Source organism: Pleurodeles waltl, chromosome 4_2 (assembly GCF_031143425.1).
Source record: "Pleurodeles waltl isolate 20211129_DDA chromosome 4_2, aPleWal1.hap1.20221129, whole genome shotgun sequence".
Taxonomy (NCBI): Eukaryota; Metazoa; Chordata; class Amphibia; order Caudata; family Salamandridae; genus Pleurodeles; species Pleurodeles waltl.
The window spans coordinates 1,052,187,019-1,052,205,900 of NC_090443.1; the positions used below are offsets into that span (position 1 = coordinate 1,052,187,019).

The following is an 18,882-nucleotide window of genomic DNA, read 5'->3' on the forward strand; positions in this document are numbered from 1 at the left end:
GGCAACACAGCCCATGCTAACACCATGACCATCACTCATAGCAGCACAGTGCTTGCTAACACCATGAACATCACCCATAGCAACAAAGCCCTCGCTATAGTAACACAGTGCTCGCTAACACCATGAACAGCTCCCATAGCAACAGGCTTGTTAACAGGACCCATAGCAACATATCACTCAGTAACACCATGACTAGCTCCCATAGCAACACAACACACCGCTAACACCATGAACAATTCCCATAGTAAAACAACACTCGCTTACACCATTAACAGCTCCAATAGCAGCATAAAACTCCCCAACACCATGAACATCATTCATAGCAACACACCCCTCGCTGACACCATGAACAGCTCCCATAGCAACTAGCTCTCACTAACACCATGAACAGCTCCCACAGCAACACAGCCCTTGCTAACACCATGAACATCACTCATAGCAGCACAGTGCTTGCTAACACCATGAACATCACCCATAGCAACAAAGCCCTCGCTATAGTAACACAGCGCTCGCTAACACCATGAACAGCTCCCATAGCAAGAGGCTTGTTAACAGGACCCATAGCAACACATCACTCAGTAACACCATGAACAGCTCCCATAGCAACACAACACACCGCTCACTAACACCATGAACAGCTCCCATAGCAACACAACACAATGCTCGCTAACATCATGAACAGTTCCCATAGCAACATAACATAATGCTCGCTAACATCATAAACAGCTCCCACAGGAACAGGCTTGTTAACAGGACCCATAGCAACACATCACTCAGTAACACCATAAACAGCTCCCATAGCAACACAACACAGCGCTCACTAACATCATGAAAGGCTCCCATAGTAACACAGCTCCCACTAATACCATGAACAGCTCCCATAGCAACACAGCCCTTGCTAACACCAGGAACATCACTCATAGCAGCACAGTGCTTGCTAACACCATGAACATCACCCATAGCAACAAAGCCCTCCCTATAGTAACACAGCGCTCGCTAACACCATGAACAGCTCCCATAGCAAGAGGCTTGTTAACAGGACCCATAGCAACACATCACTCAGTAACACCATGAACAGCTCCCATAGCAACACAACACAGCGCTCACTAACACCATGAACAGCTCCCATAGCAACACAACACAACGCTCGCTAACATCATGAACAGCTCCCATTGTAACACAACTCTCGCTAACACCATGAACAACTCCCATAGTAAAACAACACTCGCTTACACCATTAACTGCTCCAGTAGCAGCACAACACTCCCCAACACCATGAACATCATTCATAGCAACACACCCCTCGCTAACACCATGAGCAGCTTCCATAGCAACTAGCGCTCCCTAACACTACAGATTGCTCCCATAGTAACACAGCTCCCACTAACACCATGAACAGCTCCCATAGCAACACAGCCCTTGCTAACACCCTGAACATCACTCATAGCAACACACCGCTTGCTAACACCATGAACATCACCCATAGCAACAAAGCCCTCGCTAACACCATGAACATCACGCATAGCAACACAGCACTCGCCAATACCATGAGCAGCTCCCATAGTAACACAGCGCTTGCTAACACCATGAACAGCTTCCATAGTAACACAGCCCTTGCTAACACCATGAACGCCTCCCATAGCAACACAGCGCTCGCTAACACTATGAACAAGTCCCATAGTAAAACCACACTCGCTAACACCATGAACAGCTCCCATAGTAACACATGCCTTGCTAACACTATGAGGATCACCCATAGCAACACACTGCTCACTAACACCATGAACATCACCCATTGCAACACAGCACTTGCTAACACAATGAACAGCTTTCATAGTAACACAGCACTTGCTAACACCATGAACATCACCCATAGCAACAAAGCCCTCACTAACACCATGAACATCACCCATAGTAACACAGCACTCGCCAATACCATGAGCAGCTCCCATAGTAACACAGCGCTTGCTAACACCATGAACAGCTCCCATAGCAACACAGTGGTTGCTAACACCATGATCAGCTCTCATAGTAACACTCCTCGCTGACACCATGAACAGCTCCCATAGCAACTAGCACTCCCTAAGACTATGAAGAGCTCCCATAGTAACACAGCTCCCACTAACACCATGAACAGCTCCCATAGCAACACAGCCCTTGCTAACACCATGAACATCACTTATAGCAGGACAGTGCTTGCTTACACCATGAACATCACCCACAGCAACAAAGTCCTTGCTATAGCAACACAGCACTCAGTAACACCATGAACAGCTCCCATAGCAACACAACACAGTGCTCCCTGGCACCATGAACAGCTCCCATAGCAACACAACACAGCCCTCGCTAACACCAAGAACAGCTCCCATAGCAACACAGCCCTTGCTAACACCATGAACATCACCCATAGCAACAAAGCCCTAGCTAACACCATGAACAGCTCCCATAGCAAGACAGCACTCAGTAACACCATTAACAGCTTCCATAGCAACACAACACAACGCTGCCTAGCACCATGAACAGCTCCCATAGCAACACAATACAGCGCTCGCCAACATCATGAACAGCTCCCATACTAACATGCTTGTTAACAGGACCCATATTAACACAACCCTTGCTAACACTATGGACAGCTCCCATAGCAACACAGAGCTGTCTAATACCATGAACATTACTCATAGTAACACAGCCCTAGCTAACACCATGAACAGCTCCCATAGCAACACAGCGCTCGCTAACACCATGAACAGCTCCCATAGCAACACAGCCCTTGCTAACACTATGAACATCACTCATAGCAACACAGCACTCTCTAACACCATGAACATCACTCATAGCAACACAGCACTCTCTAACACCATGAACATCACTCATAGCAACACAGCACTCGGCAAAACCATGAACAGCTCCCATAGCAATACAACAAAGCACTCGCTAACACCATTATCATCAGCTATAGCAACAAAGCTCGCTAACGCCATCAACAGCTCCATAGCAACACAGCACTCACTAACCCCACAAATATCAGCCATACTAGCACAGCAATCACTCACCCGATGAACAACTCACATAGCAACACAGCACCCACTCCCACCTTGGAAAGCAGCCAGGTCCTGCTAAAACATAGCTGCCAAGTGACTAGGTGTTCCAGTTCAGGTTTTAGCTTTGCATTATGGGATTTGTACCACTTGTATTATAATGAAATAAACAAGACTACAAGTACCAGGATGTAAAGACAAAATGGTGACAGGGGAACAGCTAGCTACTTCTGGGCGTAGGCAACTTGGCAGGGATGCTAACATCATGGACAGCTCCACAGGCATCTAACAAAACGAGCATTGGCAATGCCAATAGGTCTCACTTATGAACGAAAGTGCCTTTTGTGTCATTAATAGAATGATGGGGTTAGGCACTCAATGAGTCCTCATGCATTTACTCTATCACTCATGTTTATGCACTCTTGCATCCATTCGTCCATCCACTGACTAATTCTTATATTCACCCTCTGGGACAGCTGCAATGAAACATACACAAACCCAACAACATAAGTAGAAAAAAATAAAACCAGCCCTGACACAAGAACATTCATTTTCAAGTGTATGTACATGTGATCGGAAAATGCTGTCATTCACAGGGCGAGAGAGACAATAACTGATGTGGACTGAACCATTACCCCATTCAGTTCGTGTCATGGATGGAATCAGAGTTTAACATGTGGGTGGAGCCTATGGCCCCTCTCCTGGTATTGCTTCTTACGGCCCTTGTTTAGGTTGATCACATAACATCTGGCAATAGCTGCCAACAACACGAACAGGAGCCTTGAAAGCAGGGACTGTAGATCCTTTGTTATCACCAATAACAGCACCAACTAACACGATGGGCGGTGCCCTAAGCGGCGGATGCAATTTCACCATAAACATCACCTACATCAGTACCCACAGATGCACTACCAGAAGCACAGAGCCCAAAACACTGACCTAGCAGCACCTCCGAACTAACACTAGACACCCCATAGCACAGCACAGCATCTGAAAAGCAGAGCAAGCACCATGGACAACACATCCATCCGCACAGAACCCTGAACGTCATGCCTATAAGCATACCACCTGCTAGCACCATGGACAGCAGCACAGCAGCACAGCAGCACAGCACACGCTAACACAATGGTTAGCATGTACAGTAAGACAACACCTGCCAACACCGTTGGAAACAACATAGCACACACACCACACACAAACAGCTTGGACAGCAGCTGCAGGAGCACTGCACCTGCTAACTCTATGAACAGCAGACATTATCAGCTAACACCACAGACGACCCCTTGTAGAGGAGCAAAGTATAACATAGTGGCATAAAGCACCTCCTGAAAGCAAATCCGAACACAAAAAGACCCCAACCACCTTCTGCAATAAACTGTTGCACAAAACTGTCTAACCCCATAAACAGCAAGAAAGCACCTGCAAGTATGCAAAATACAGTAGTAAAGCATCTCCCAATGCCATAGAAAGCACCTTCTAAGACTTAAGCAACAGCAACGTACCTTCTAATACCATAAAAAGCAACAAAGTAGCTCCTAGCACCTTTCACCAGAAAGCACCACCTACCACCATAAACAGCAACAAAGCACCTCCTAGCACCTTACAGCGGAAAGCACCACCTACTACCTTAAACAGCAACAAATCACCTCCTAGCACTTTACAGCAGAAAGCGCCACCACCTTAAACAGCAACATAGCACCTCCTAGCACCTTACAGCAGAAAGTATCACCCTAAACAGCAACAAAGCACCTCCTAGCACCTTACAGCAGAAAGCACCACCTACCACCATAAACAGCAACAAAGCGCCTCCTAGCACCTTACACAAGAAAGCACCACCTACCACCGTAAACAGCAACAGAGCACCTCCTAGCTCCTTACAGCAGAAAGCACCACCTACAACCATAAACAGCAACAAAGCACCTCCTAGCACATTACAGCAGAATGCACCACCTACAACCATAAAGAGCAACACAGCACCTCCTACCACCTTACAGCAGAAAGCACCACCTACCATGTTAAACAGCAACATAGCACCTCCTAGCACCTTACAGCAGAAAGCACCACCTACCACCTTAAACAGCAACATAGCACCTCCTAGCACCTTACAGCAGAAAGTATCACCCTAAACAGCAACAAAGCATCTCCTAGCACCTTACAGCAGAAAGCACCACCTACCACCATAAACAGCAACAAAGCACCTCCTAGCATCTTATAGCAGAAAGCACTACCTACCACCATAAACAGCAACGCAGCACCTCCTAGGACCTTACAGCAGAAAGCACCACCTACCACCTTAAACAGCAACACATCACCGCCTAGCACCTTACAGCAGAAAGAACCACCTACCACCTTAAACAGTAACATAGCACCTCCTAACACCTTACAGCAGAAAGCACCACCTACCACCATAAACAGCAATACAGCACCTCCTATGACCTTACAGCAGAAAGTATCACCGTAAACAGCAGCAAAGCACCTCCTAGCACCTTACACCAGAAAGACCCACCTACCACCTTAAACAGCAACACAGCACCTCCTAGCACCTTACAGCAGAAAGCACCACCTACCACCACAAACAGCAACAAACCACCTCCTAGCACCTTACGGCAGAAAGCACCACCTACCACCATAAACAGAAACAAAGCACCTCCTAGCACCTTACAGCAGAAAGCACCACCTACCTCATAAACAGCAACACAGCACCTCCTAGGCCCTTACAGCAGAAAACACCACCTATCAACTTAAACAGCAACACAGCACCTCCTAGCACCTTACACCAGAAAGACCCACCTACCACCTTAAACAGCAACAAAGCACCTCCTAGCACCTTACAGCAGAAAGCACCACCTACCACCTTAAACAGTAACACAGCACCTCCTAGCACCTTACACAAGAAAGCACCACCTACCACCGTAAACAGCAACAAAGCACCTCCTAGCTCCTTACAGCAGAAAGCACCACCTACAACCATAAACAGCAACAAAGCACCTCCTAGCACCTTACACCAGAAAGCACCACCTACCACCATAAACAGCAACAAAGCACCTCCTAGCACCTTACACAACAAAGCACCACCTACCACCGTAAACAGCAACAAAGCTCCTCCTAGCTCCTTACAGCCGAAAGCACCACCTACAACCATAAACAGCAACAAAGCACCTCCTAGCACCTTACACCAGAAAGCACCACCTACCACCATAAACAGCAACAAAGCACCTCCTAGCACCTTACAGCAGAAAGCACCACCTCCCACCTTAAACAGCAACATAGCACCTCCTAGCACCTTACAGCAGAAAGTATCACCCTAAACAGCAACAAAGCACCTCCTAGCACCTTACAGCAGAAAGCACCACCTACCACCATAAACAGCAACAAAGCACCTCCTAGCACCTTACAGCAGAAAGTATCACCCTAAACAGCAACAAAGCACCTCCTAGCACCTTACAGCAGAAAGCACCACCTACCACCATAAACAGCAACAAAGCACCTCCTAACACCTTACAGCAGAAAGCACCACCTACCACCGTAAACAGCAACACATCACCGCCTAGCACCTTACAGCTGAAAGCACCACCTACCACCTTAAACAGCAACAAAGCACCTCCTAGCACCTTACAGCAGGAAGCACCACCTCCCACCTTAAACAGCAACATAGCACCTCCTAGCACCTTACAGCAGAAAGTATCACCCTAAACAGCAATAAAGCACCTCCTAGCACCTTACAGCAGAAAGCACCACCTACCACCATAAACAGCAACAAAGCACCTCCTAGCACCTTACAGCAGAAAGTATCACCCTAAACAGCAACAAAGCACCTCCTAGCACCTTACAGCAGAAAGCACCACCTACCACCATAAACAGCAACAAAGCATCTCCTAGCACCTTACAGCAGAAAGCACCACCTACTACCTTAAACAGCAACACATCACCACCTAGTACTATACAGCAGAAAGCGCCACCACCTTAAACAGCAACATAGCACCTCCTAGCACCTTACAGCAGAAAGTATCACCCTAAACAGCAACAAAGCACCTCCTAGCACCTTACAGCAGAAAGCACCACCTACCACCATAAACAGCAACAAAGCGCCTCCTAGCACCTTACACAAGAAAGCACCACCTACCACCGTAAACAGCAACAAAGCACCTCCTAGCTCCTTACAGCAGAAAGCACCACCTAAACCATAAACAGCAACAAAGCACCTCCTAGCACATTACAGCAGAAAGCACCACCTACAACCATAAACAGCAACACAGCACCTCCTAGCACCTTACAGCAGAAAGCACCACCTACCATGTTAAACAGCAACATAGCACCTCCTAGCACCTTACAGCAGAAAGCACCACCTACCACCTTAAACAGCAACATAGCACCTCCTAGCACCTTACAGCAGAAAGTATCACCCTAAACAGCAACAAAGCATCTCCTAGCACCTTACAGCAGAAAGCACTACCTACCACCATAAACAGCAACGTAGCACCTCCTAGCACCTTACACCAGAAAGTATCACCCTAAACAGCAAAAAAGCACCTCCTAGCACCTTACAGCAGAAAGCACCACCTACCACCATAAACAGCAACACAGCAACTCCTAGCACCTTACAGCAGAAAGCACCACCGACCACCATAAGCAGCAACAAACCACCTCCTAGCACCTTACAGCAGAAAGCATCACCTAAAACCATAAACAGAAACAAAGCACCTCCTAGCACCTTACAGCAGAAAGCACCACCTACCACCTTAAACAACAACACAGCACTTCCTAGCACCTTACAGCAGAAAGCACCACCTACCTCCATAAACAGCACCTCCTAGGCCCTTACAGCAAAAAACACCACCTATCAACTTAAACAGCAACACAGCACCTCCTAGCACCTTACACCAGAAAGATCCACCTCCCACCTTAAACAGCAACAAAGCACCTCCTAGCACCTTACAGCAGAAAGCACCACCTACCACCTTAAACAGCAATACAGCACCTCCAGCAACCTACCACTATAAACAGCAACAAAGCACCTCCTAACACCTTACACCAGAAAGACCCACCTACCACCTTAAACAGCAACAAAGCACCTCCTAGCACCTTACAGCAGAAAGCACTGCCTACTACCTTAAACAGCAACACAGCATCCTAGCAACCTTACACCAGAAAGCACCACCTACCACCATAAACAGCAAACCAGCACCTCCTAAGACCTTACAGCAGAAAACACCACCTCCCACCAGCACCTCCTATCATTCAAAGCACCTCATGCCACCATAACCTGCAGCACAGTATCTTCCAACGCCATAACCACTAGTAAATCATTTCCAAATAAACAGCTGCAATTTACTTCTAACACAATACATTGCAGAGGAGCACCTTCTAACACATATAGCAGCAAAGCACCTCCTACCTCCATAAACAACAGTAAACCACTTCCCAACCACATATATAGCAACAAAGCAACACCTAACATGCAAAGGACCTCTTACCACCATAAAGAGGAGCATAGCACCTTCCAACAGCATTATTAGCAACAAAGAACCTCCCAACACGGCAAACAGCAGCAGAGCACCTCCTAACATGTAAAACACCTCCTAATACTGTAAAGAGCATCTCAACACCTCTCAGCTCCATAAACAACAGTAAAGCACCTCCCAACACCAAAACAGCAATAACGCACCCCCTAGAATGCAAAGCACCACTGAGCACCATAAACAGTAGCAAAGCATTTCCCAAAACCATAAATAGCAGAAAAGCACCACCAAACATGCCAGCAGCAACTCAGCAAACCTCTATACCCTACTCGGTCTCAGTTTGTTATAGCAAGAAGGTGTCCCATCCTTCCCAGCCGGGGAGCATGCAGAAGAGCGCTCCATACACGGAGCTCGTAGTTCACGTCTTTATTCATCAGCGTACAACATCCAACTGACTTATTATCTCACAACCATTAAAGACCAGACCTTAACAGCTCCCGGAATGATTGCGTAATCCCTTCATTGAGTCCGCCCACGGCCGCAGGGTCCTAGTGAGCACAGGCCTAAGGGACTACAGTATGTACAAAAGAATCTACTCCTGTTGGACATCTTGTTGTCCTTGTCCTTAGGACGGAGCCTGGGGAGACGGACAAGCCCCCTGCCCCTGAGAAGAAGAAGAGAGATGTTGGACGCTCCCGCACCATCCCCAAGTCCTATGGGAGTCAGTCCCGCAAAGCTATCATGGAGAAGTTTGGGGGGTGAGTATGTCCGTGAGTGAGGCGGTATCAAGGGATGTGGGTGTGAGTATGCCAGGGAGTGTGGGGGGTGTATGCCAGAGACTATGGGGGTGACTGTCAGGAGCGTGGGGTTGAGTATGTCAAGAAGAGTGGGGGTCAGCATGTCAGAAACCCCTCATTGTGCACCCTGTGGGAGCCTCGGGGAAAGAGACGGGAGACACATAGCGAAAGAAAGAGATGGAGAATGAGACAGTGACTGGGGGGAGGGTTAGAGACTTAGGGAAAGAGAGGGAGAGAGACGAGCACAAGAGAGACTAGAGAATGAGAGACAAAAGGAAAGGAGGGTGAGAGATCGTGCCACAGCAAGCGATGGAGGACAAGAGGGACTGGAGGGAGAGTGGGCGACTGACTGAAAGGAGTGAGAGACACAGAGAGAAAGGATGAGAGAGAAAACTGGAAGAATGAGATAGAAGAGCCAAACGTTTCCTGGCCAGTGCCTTGAGCACAGCTTCAAGGAGTTTGCAATAGATATTCTAACAATGGGCAGTGGCACTGGCTAGCTGAAATATATAAACAGTCCCACAAATAGTCGGGCTATGGTGCCACGCAGGTGCCGGGTATCCACGTGGTGCCGGGTATCCACGTTGTGCCACACAGGTGCCGGGTATCAACGGGGTGCCACACAGGTGCCGGGTATCAGCGGGGTGCCACTCAGGTGCCAGGTATCCACGTGGTGCCACGCAGGTGCCAGGTATCCACATGATGCCACACAGGTGCCGGGTATTCACATGGTGCCACGCAGGTGCCTGGTATTCACATGGTGCCACGCAGGTGCCAGGTATCCACGTGGTGCCACGCAGGTGCCAGGTATCCACATGATGCCACACAGGTGCCGGGTATTCACGTGGTGCCACGCAGGTGTCGGGTGCCTGCTTCACTGCAGAGAGCACATGGCTTCCAGCAGGCAACTTCCTGAGCCTACTGTCCCAGGACACTGCAGGGTAGGTTACAGTGCTCCTGGGTCAATGCCAGGGACAAGGCCTGCGTACTCAGGGCGTTTTCTTCAGAGGATACTTCCCAGCAGGCCCAGGGGCATGTACCCTAAGAAGGTGCAAAGTCTGTGGCTACCTTCTGGCATCTACAAAGGGAGGTCTGGTTAACTGATTGGTGCTAAATTCAAAACATTTGCTCATAAGAAGGGAAGGTTTATTTAATTAATGAAGTATCGCTCACACAGCAGCGGTGTTTTAACCCACATGTTCCCTTGGTCAAGTGCCCCTGGGTTTCCCTCCCATGCACCCATGGAAACACAACAGAAGTTACGCCTCTGTACATAGGCCCAGACAAAAAAAAATCAAGGACCAGATGTACAAAACGTTTTAGTGGTGAATCGAAAATGGTCCGATTCACAGCATCAGGCCAGTTGTGACCCCTAAAAATCCTTTGAAATATACAAAACCCTATTTTGAGAATCAGTAAAATAGGGCCACATGTACAAAAGTTTTTAGTGGCTGCAAAAGGCGACTTCCTAATTGTGAGTCGCAAAAAGTCGCAATTAGGAACTACCACAATGTTGCGATAGTACATGTAGCCCCTATTACCGAATTGCAAAAGGGGTTAGTGATTCAGTATTAGAACGTTATTAGGAAGGGGCGTGTTAAGGGCATCCCTTTCTAATAGCGACTTACAGTGGGATCTAAGAATGTTTTGCCACTGAACTTAAGTCGCAAAATATTTGGATTTTACTGCCTACTTCAGGTAGGTGGTAAAGCATTCCCAAATGGGAAAGGGCCCCCAAGGAGCACGGATCACTGCCTACTCTTAAAAAATGAAAAGAAAACTTCTTATTTTTCTTTTTGAAACACATCTTATTTTCCTTTGAGGGAAACAGGCTGTATTTAAAACAAAAGCTTTATTTAAAAGCAAACACAGACATGGTGGTATGCTGACCCCAGCAGACTACCATTCCTGTGATTTTAGTGATTCTTAATGGGTCGCAAATTGCAACCTATCTTATTAATATTCATGAGGTATGTCTAGTTGAGACTCACTGGGTCTGCAGATTACCTTTAGAAAACCTCCTCTTCCAAGCTTTGATAAGTGCAAGAGAACCCTTATAGAGGCACCTAATGTGTGGCCCATCGCTGACCGCCTCAAGGGAAGGGGCACCTGTACCTCACAGCGAGGCTTGAGACCACTGCTCAGTGTAGAGATCCAACATCTGTATGTATGAGTGGAGCGTGAGAGTGAATGCGTTCTCAGCTTAGTCTAACAAGGGTCTTCTCGATACCCACAGCCCCGCAGCCGGGCCCGCTCCAGGTGTCAAAGTTCAGCGATCCACCAGCTTCGGGGCCTCTGGAGTGAAGAACATGCTGCTGGAGTGGTGCAAGGCCAAGACAAGGGACTACGAGGTAAGAAGAGAAGAGGAACATGAGGAGGTAGAGAAGCTGGGTAGAGAGTGGTCAACAGACAGGGAAGAAGAAGAGAGGAGGTAGAGAAGATGGGGAGAGAGTGGTCAACAGATGGGGAAGAAGAAGAGAGGAGGTAGAGAAGATGGGTAGAGAGCGGTCAACAGATGGGAAAGAAGAAGAGAGGAGGTAGAGAAGATGGGTAGAGTGTGGTCAACAGACGGGGAAGAAGGAGAGAGGAGGTAGAGAAGATGGGTAGAGTGTGGTCAACAGACGGGGAAGAAGAAGAGAGGAGGTAGAGAAGATGGATAGAGTGTGGTCAACAGACGGGGAAGAAGAAGAGAGGAGATAGAGAAGATGGGTAGAGAGCGGTCAACAGACAGGGAAGAAGAAGAGAGGAGGTAGAGAAGATGGGTAGAGAGCGGTCAACAGATGGGGAAGAAGAGAGGAGGTAGAGAAGATGGTTAGAGAGCAGTCATCATCATCATCAATTTACTTTATTCGGTACAAAATAGACCATAAAAGACATCCAATAAATACAAACATACAAATTTTATGATCATTAAATTAATAAAAACATTATTGATACATATTTCGTATTCCAAAAGCAGCATATATAAAATTTACTACGCCTGTATCTGTCAACAGATGGGGAAGAAGAAGAAGAGAGGAGGTAGAGAAGATGGGTAGAGAGTGGTCAACCGATGGGGAAGAAGAATAGAGGAGGTAGAGAAGACGGGTAGAGAGTGGTCAACAGACAGGGAAGAAGAAGAGAGGAGGTAGAGAAGATGGGTAGAGAGCGGTCAACAGACAGGGAAGAAGAAGAGAGGAGGTAGAGAAGATGGGTAGGGAGCAGTCAACAGATGGGGAAGAAAAAGAGAGGAGGTAGAGAAGATGGGTAGAGTGTGGTCAACAGACAAGGAAGAAGAAGAAGAGAGGAGGTTGAGAAGATGGGTAGAGAGTGGTCAACAGACGGGGAAGAAGAATAGAGGAGGTAGAGAAGATGGGTAGAGAGTGGTCAACAGACGGGGAAGAAGAAGAGAGGAGGTAGAGAAGACGGGTAGAGAGCGGTCAACAGACAGGGAAGAAGAAGAGAGGAGGTAGAGAAGACGGATAGAGTGTGGTCAACAGACAAGGAAGAAGAAGAGAGGAGGTAGAGAAGATGGGTAGAGAGTGGTCAACAGACGGGGAAGAAGAAGAGAGGAGGTAGAGAAGACGGGTAGTGTGGGGTCAAAAGACGGTGGAGTAGCAGGGAGGCACCATATGGGGAAGGAGTAAAGAGGTAAACAAGATGGATAGAAAGTGGTCAACAGATGAGGAAGGAGAAGTGAGGAGGTAGAGACAATGGATAGAGGGTGGTCAACAGATGATGAGGCTGATGAGGAAGTAGAGGTCGACAAATGGGGAGGAAGTAAAGAGAGAGACAGCGATCAAGAGACGGGAGCAAGTAAAGAGCGACAGCAATCAAGAGATGGGAGGAAGTAAAGAGAGACAGAGATCAAGAGATGGGAGGAAGTAAAGAGAGACAGTGATCAAGAGATGGGAGGAAGTAAAGAGGGACAGTGATCAAGAGATGGGAGGAAGTAAAGAGAGACAGCGATCAAGAGATGGGAGGAAGTAAAGAGGGACAGTGATAAAGTGTTGGGAGGAAGTAAAGAGAGACAGCGATCAAGAGATGGGAGGAAGTAAAGAGAGACAGTGATCAAGAGATGGGAGGAAGTAAAGAGAGACAGCGATCAAGAGATGGGAGGAAGTAAAGAGGGACAGTGATAAAGTGTTGGGAGGAAGTAAAGAGAGACAGCGATCAAGAGATGGGAGGAAGTAAAGAGAGACAGTGATCAAGAGATGGGAGGAAGCAAAGAGAGACGGCGATCAAGAGATGGGAGGAAGTAAAGAGAGATGGCGATCAAGAGATGGGAGGAAGTAAAGAGAGAGCGATCAAGAGATGGGAGGAAGTAAAGAGAGAGAGTGATCAACAAATGGGAGGAAGTAACGAGGGACAGTGATCAACAAATGGGAGGAAGTAAAGAGGGACAGTGATCAACAGATGGGATGAAGTAAAGAGGGACAGTGATCAAGAGACGGGAGGAAGTAAAGAGTGACAGTGATCAAGAGACAGGAGGAAGTAAAGAGGGACAGTGATCAACAGATGGGAGAAAGAAAAGAGGGACAGTGATCAACAGATGGGAGGAAGTAAAGAGAGACGGTGATCAAGAGATGGGAGGAAGTAAAAAGAGACGGTGATCAAGAGATAGGAGGAAGTAAAGAGGGACAATGATCAACAAATGGGAGGAAGTAAAGAGGTTGCAAAGCATGTAAAAATGATAACGAGAGTGATTGAAAAGTGTGAGGGAGGAAAGAGGGATGGAAAGCTTGACCAGTAAATGGGAGGCAGAAGAGAGACAGGAATCAAAGAATGGAGAAGAGAGAAGAGAATGGCCTGAGAGAGTGATGAAGAGATGGGAGGGAGGATAAAGACAGGAGTCACGTGATGGGCAGTGGACTAAGACAGGAATCAAAAGCTGGAGGGAGGAAAGAGTGAAGTAGACAGCAGAGAAAAGAATTAAGATATGGAATAGATTATATAAAGAGGGATCAAGAGATGAGAAGCAGCATAGGGGGGTAGAGAAAGCAATCAAGAAATGGGGAGGGAAGTTAGAGAGAGGATCTGGATGTTGGATACAGATCTAAAGTTAGGAGGAAGTAAAGAGGGATTGTGAGAAAGAGATGGGAGGAAGAAGGAAGGAAAGACAGAGGGATCATAATATGGGAGGGAGAAAGTGATTAAAAGATAAGTGTTAGAAATGGGGTCTCTAGTTGTCAGTCGGTTTGAACCCTGTCCAAGTAGGGACCCTCACTCTAGTCAGGATAAGGGAGATACCCGCTCAGATAACCCCTGCTCAACCCCTTGGTAGCTTGGCATGAGCAGTCAGGCTTTTCTCAGAAGCAATGTGTAAAGCATGTGCACATAACACACAGTAATAAGTGAAAACACCACACCAGTTTTAGAAAAATAGCCAAAATGTATCTAAATAAAACAAGACCAAATACGATAAAAATCCAAAATACTGTAATAAAAAATATGAATTCTACAAGATTTACTCAAAAATACAGTTCCTTGAAGTCGATAGCTCCAACTGGGGCTATCACGCCGTCGTGATCAACAAAATCAACAGTTCAGGACAGCTGCGGTGTCGTGAGCCAGCTACGGTGTAATGGAGACCCGCAAACAGTACCTTGGATTTGCAGGGCATCGTGATCCTTGCAGTGAGCTCCGGAGAGCCATGTTGCTGGCGTCGCGGTGTCGGTTCCAGAGTTGGTGCGGGAGTCGTCGGGCCCTTGAAGTCACACGCGTTGCAGATCGAACTCCAGGCTGATGAAGTCAAGTGCGCCGGCGTGGATGGTGTCGGGGCTGCGGTGTGAAGTAGGAAGATGTGCCCACAAGTCACGGTGCAGGCATCGGCTCGGTGACGTTCGTCCAGTGTCGTCGGTGATACCAGGGGTGCGGTGTGAAGGGGGCGGTGTGATGTGTAGTGTCCACAGATCACGGTACAGGCAGCGGCGGCGTCGTTGTGGAAGCGCTGTCATCAGTAGGCCCAAGCCAGCGGTGTGGGACGGAATGGTACTTCGTGACCCTCACGAGCGGAGTCCACAGGCCACGGTGCAGGCAGGGATGCCTGGTGATGAGACTGGAGTCAATGGTGCTGGTGTCGGTAGACCGGGGCTGCGGTACGGGATGGTGCTTCGTGCTCCTCACGAGCGGTGTCCACAGGCCAAGGTGCAAGGAGCAGCGCCGGTGTCAGCAGGAGCCTCGTCGCTGGGGAGGCCCAGGCTGTGGTGTGAGCAGGCAATGCTGGGGTGCGGGGCCCTCAGGTCGTGGTGCGAGCAGCGGCTCAGTGAAGTCGTCTGATGACGACTTCGGTGAGACCAGGGTGCAGGCCAGCGGCACTGTTGGCAGCATCGCAGTGGTTTCTCCTCTTGAACAGCACAAAACACACAGTTCCCAGTGCTGAAGGTCGAGGAAACTGAAGGTTTTGGTGTCCCTGAGACTTCCAACAGGAGACATGCTCTACTCCAAACCCTTGGAAAACTTTCTCAAGCAGGACACACAGCAAAGTTCACCCTTTGCACTCTTTTCAGGCAGAAGCAGCAACTGCAGGCCAGTCCAGCAAAGCAGCACAGCAAAGGTACAGTACTCCTCCTCCAGCTCTTCTCCTTGGCAGAGGTTCCTCTTGATTCCAGAAAGATTCTAAAGTCTGGGTTTTGGGTTTCTTCTTGTTTAACCCCTTTCTGCCTTTAAAGTTGGCAAACTTCAAAGCAAAGTCTCAAGTGTTTGTGAGATCCTTCCTCGGCCAGGCCCCAGACACACACCAGGGGGTTGGAGACTGCACTGAGTGAGGGCAGGCACAGTCCTTTCAGGTGTGAACGACCACTCCTCCCTCCCCTCTAGCTCAGATGGCTCATCAGGATATGCAGGCTACACCCCAGCTCCCTTTGTGTCACTGTATAGAGGAGAGGTGCAAAACAGCCCAAATGTCAAACTGACCCAGACAGGGAATCCACAAACAAGCAGTCACAGAATGGTTTAAGCAAGAAAATGCCTACTTTCTAAAAGTGTCATTTTCAAACAGACAATTTAAAAAACAACTTCACTAAAGGATGTATTTTTAAATTGTGAGTTCAGAGACCCTAAACTCCACATGTTTATCTGCTCTCAAAGGGAATCTGTGCTTTAAGCATATTTAAAGGCAGCCCCCATGTTAACCTATGAGAGAGATGGGCCTTGCACAGTGAAAACCGAATTTGGCAGTATTTCACTGTTAGGACATATAAAACACCCTTGTGTATGTCCTACCTTAAACACACACTGCACCCTGCCCATGGGGCTACCTAGGGCCTACCATAGGGGTGCCTTACATGTACTAAAAGTGAAGGTTGAGGCCTGGCAAGTGGGTACACTTGCCAAGTCGAATTGGCAATTTAAAACTACACTCACAGACACTGCAGGGGCAGGTCTGACCCATATATACAGGGATACTAATGTGGGAGGCACAACCAGTGCTGCAGGCCCACTAGTAGCATTTGATTTACATGCCCTGGGCACCTCTAGTGCACTTTACTAGGGACTTACTAGTAAATCAAATATGCCAATCATGGATAAACCAATCAACAGTATACTTTACACAGGGAGCATATGCACTTTAGCACTAGTTAGCAGTGGTAAAGTGCCCAGCGTCCTAAAGCCAACAAAAACAGGTCAGAAAAATTTGGAGGAAGGAGGCAAAAAGAAGGGGATGACCCTGCAAAAAGGGCCAGGTGAAACAGTAAGCAACAGTGACCAAGAGATGGGAGGGAAACAAGAGGAACAGAGCAAGGGAGTAGGACATGGGAGTAAATAAAAAGGGAGATGGGAGGCCCTGGCAGGCACCGCTGTTGCAACGACCACTCTGTCTTATGGCCAGAGTTTGGCTTTCTGAGAGCCTCTCTGTACCCACTGAGGCCAGAGTTAAGCTCAGCCGGGGGACCTGTCCCTTGGGCTTGAGCTAGGCTAGAGTTAGATCCACCCCACCACTCCCCCCCAGGACCAGATCTGGGTTTGCTCATGAGTCTGAACATCTCGCCTTACAACAGAATTAGACTAGCAGTAGTACTGCTTTCCATCTCCCCAGGGTCATAGTAAAGTGACAGTGAGTGCTATCCGTGACCCCTTTCATGGCTCACAATTCAGTCTCCTCCTTTCTCCTAAGGCCAGAGCTGAGCTCACAACGAGGGTTCTTCCCCTTCGACTAAAACAAGAACTTGGCTTACATGCTCTGAGATTACATTTGTGAGCTCTCTCAGATCCCTAACACCAGGTTCAGGCTCACACATGTAGTTTGTCTTCTCCTTTAGGGCTAGAGCTCAGCTGATTCACTCTCTTAGTCCTGAGCTGGGTGTGTCCCATGGGCCTGTCCCTCTTCCTTACTACAGAGCTGGGCACATCCTAGAGTCCTGTCCCTCTTCCTTACTCCAGAGCTGGGCACATCCTAGATGTCTGTCCCTCTTCCTTACTACAGAGCTGGGCACATCCTAGATGTCTGTCCCTCTTCCTTACTACAGAGCTGGGCGCGTCCTAGAGTCCTGTTCCTCTTCCTTAGTCCAGAGCTGGGCACATCCTGGGGTCCGTCCCCTCTTCCTTACTCCAGAGCTGGGCACAACATAGAGTCCTGCCCCTCTCCCTTACTCCAGAGCTGGGCACAACCTAGAGTCCTGCCCCTCTTCCTTACTCCAGAGCTGGGCACAACTTAGAGTCCTGCCCCTCTTCTTTACTCCAGAGCTGGGTACATCCTAGATATCTGTCCATCTACCTTACTACAGAGCTGGTTGCATCCTAGAGTCCTGCCCCTCTTCCTTACTCCAGAGCTGGGCACATCCTAGATGTCTGTCCCTCTTCTTTACTACAGACCTGGTCGCAACCTAGAGTCCTGTCCTTCATCCTTACTACAAAGCTGGGCACATCCTAGAGTCCGGTCCCTCATCCTTACTACAGAGCTGGGCATGTCCTAGAGTCCTGTCCCTCATCCTTACGACAGAGCTGGGCACATCCTAGAGTCCTGCCCCTCTTCCTTACTAAGGGGCTGGGCCCATCCTAAAGTCCTGTTCCTCTTCCTTACTCCAGAGCTGGGCACATCCTAGGGTCGTGTCCTGCTTCCTTACTACAGAGCTGGGCACATCCTAGAGTCCTGCCCCTCTTCCTTACTACAGAGCTGGGCATATCCCAGGGTCCTTTCCCTCTTACTACAGAGCTGGGCACATCCTAGAGTCCGGTCCCTCTTCCTTACTACAGAGCTGAGCACATTCCTGACTCCTGCCCCTCTTCCTTACTACAGAGCTGGGCACATCCTAGAGTCTGGTCCCTCATCCTTACTACAGAGCTGGGCATATCCTAGAGTCCTGTCCCTCATCCTTACGACAGAGCTGGACACATCCTAGGGTCCTGTCCTGCTTCCTTACTACAGAGCTGGCCACATCCTAGAGTCCTGCCCCTCTTCCTTACTCCAGAGCTGAGCACATCCTAGATGTCTGTCCCTCTTCCTTACTACAGAGCTGGGCACATCCTAGAGTCCTGCCCCTCATCCTTACTCCAGAGCTGAGCACATTACTGAGTCCTGCCCCTCTTCCTTACTCCAGAGCTCGGCATATCCTAGAGTCCTGTTCCTCTTCCTTACTCCAGAGCTCGGCACATCCTAGATGTCTGTCC

The 18,882-nt window shown here is 48.5% G+C and overlaps 1 protein-coding gene across 4 annotated transcripts in view; it reads left to right on the top strand.

Moving 5' to 3' along the window:
- SMTNL1 (smoothelin like 1) overlaps positions 1-18,882 on the top strand; it is a 124,713-nt gene that overhangs the window by 83,047 nt on the left and 22,784 nt on the right. For all 4 annotated transcript variants that reach the window (XM_069233056.1, XM_069233055.1, XM_069233058.1 and 1 more), the window contains exons 5-6: positions 9,127-9,255; positions 11,531-11,645. In XM_069233056.1, the coding sequence (XP_069089157.1) occupies positions 9,127-9,255; positions 11,531-11,645 (244 nt within the window). The remainder of the gene's footprint in view (positions 1-9,126; positions 9,256-11,530; positions 11,646-18,882) is intronic.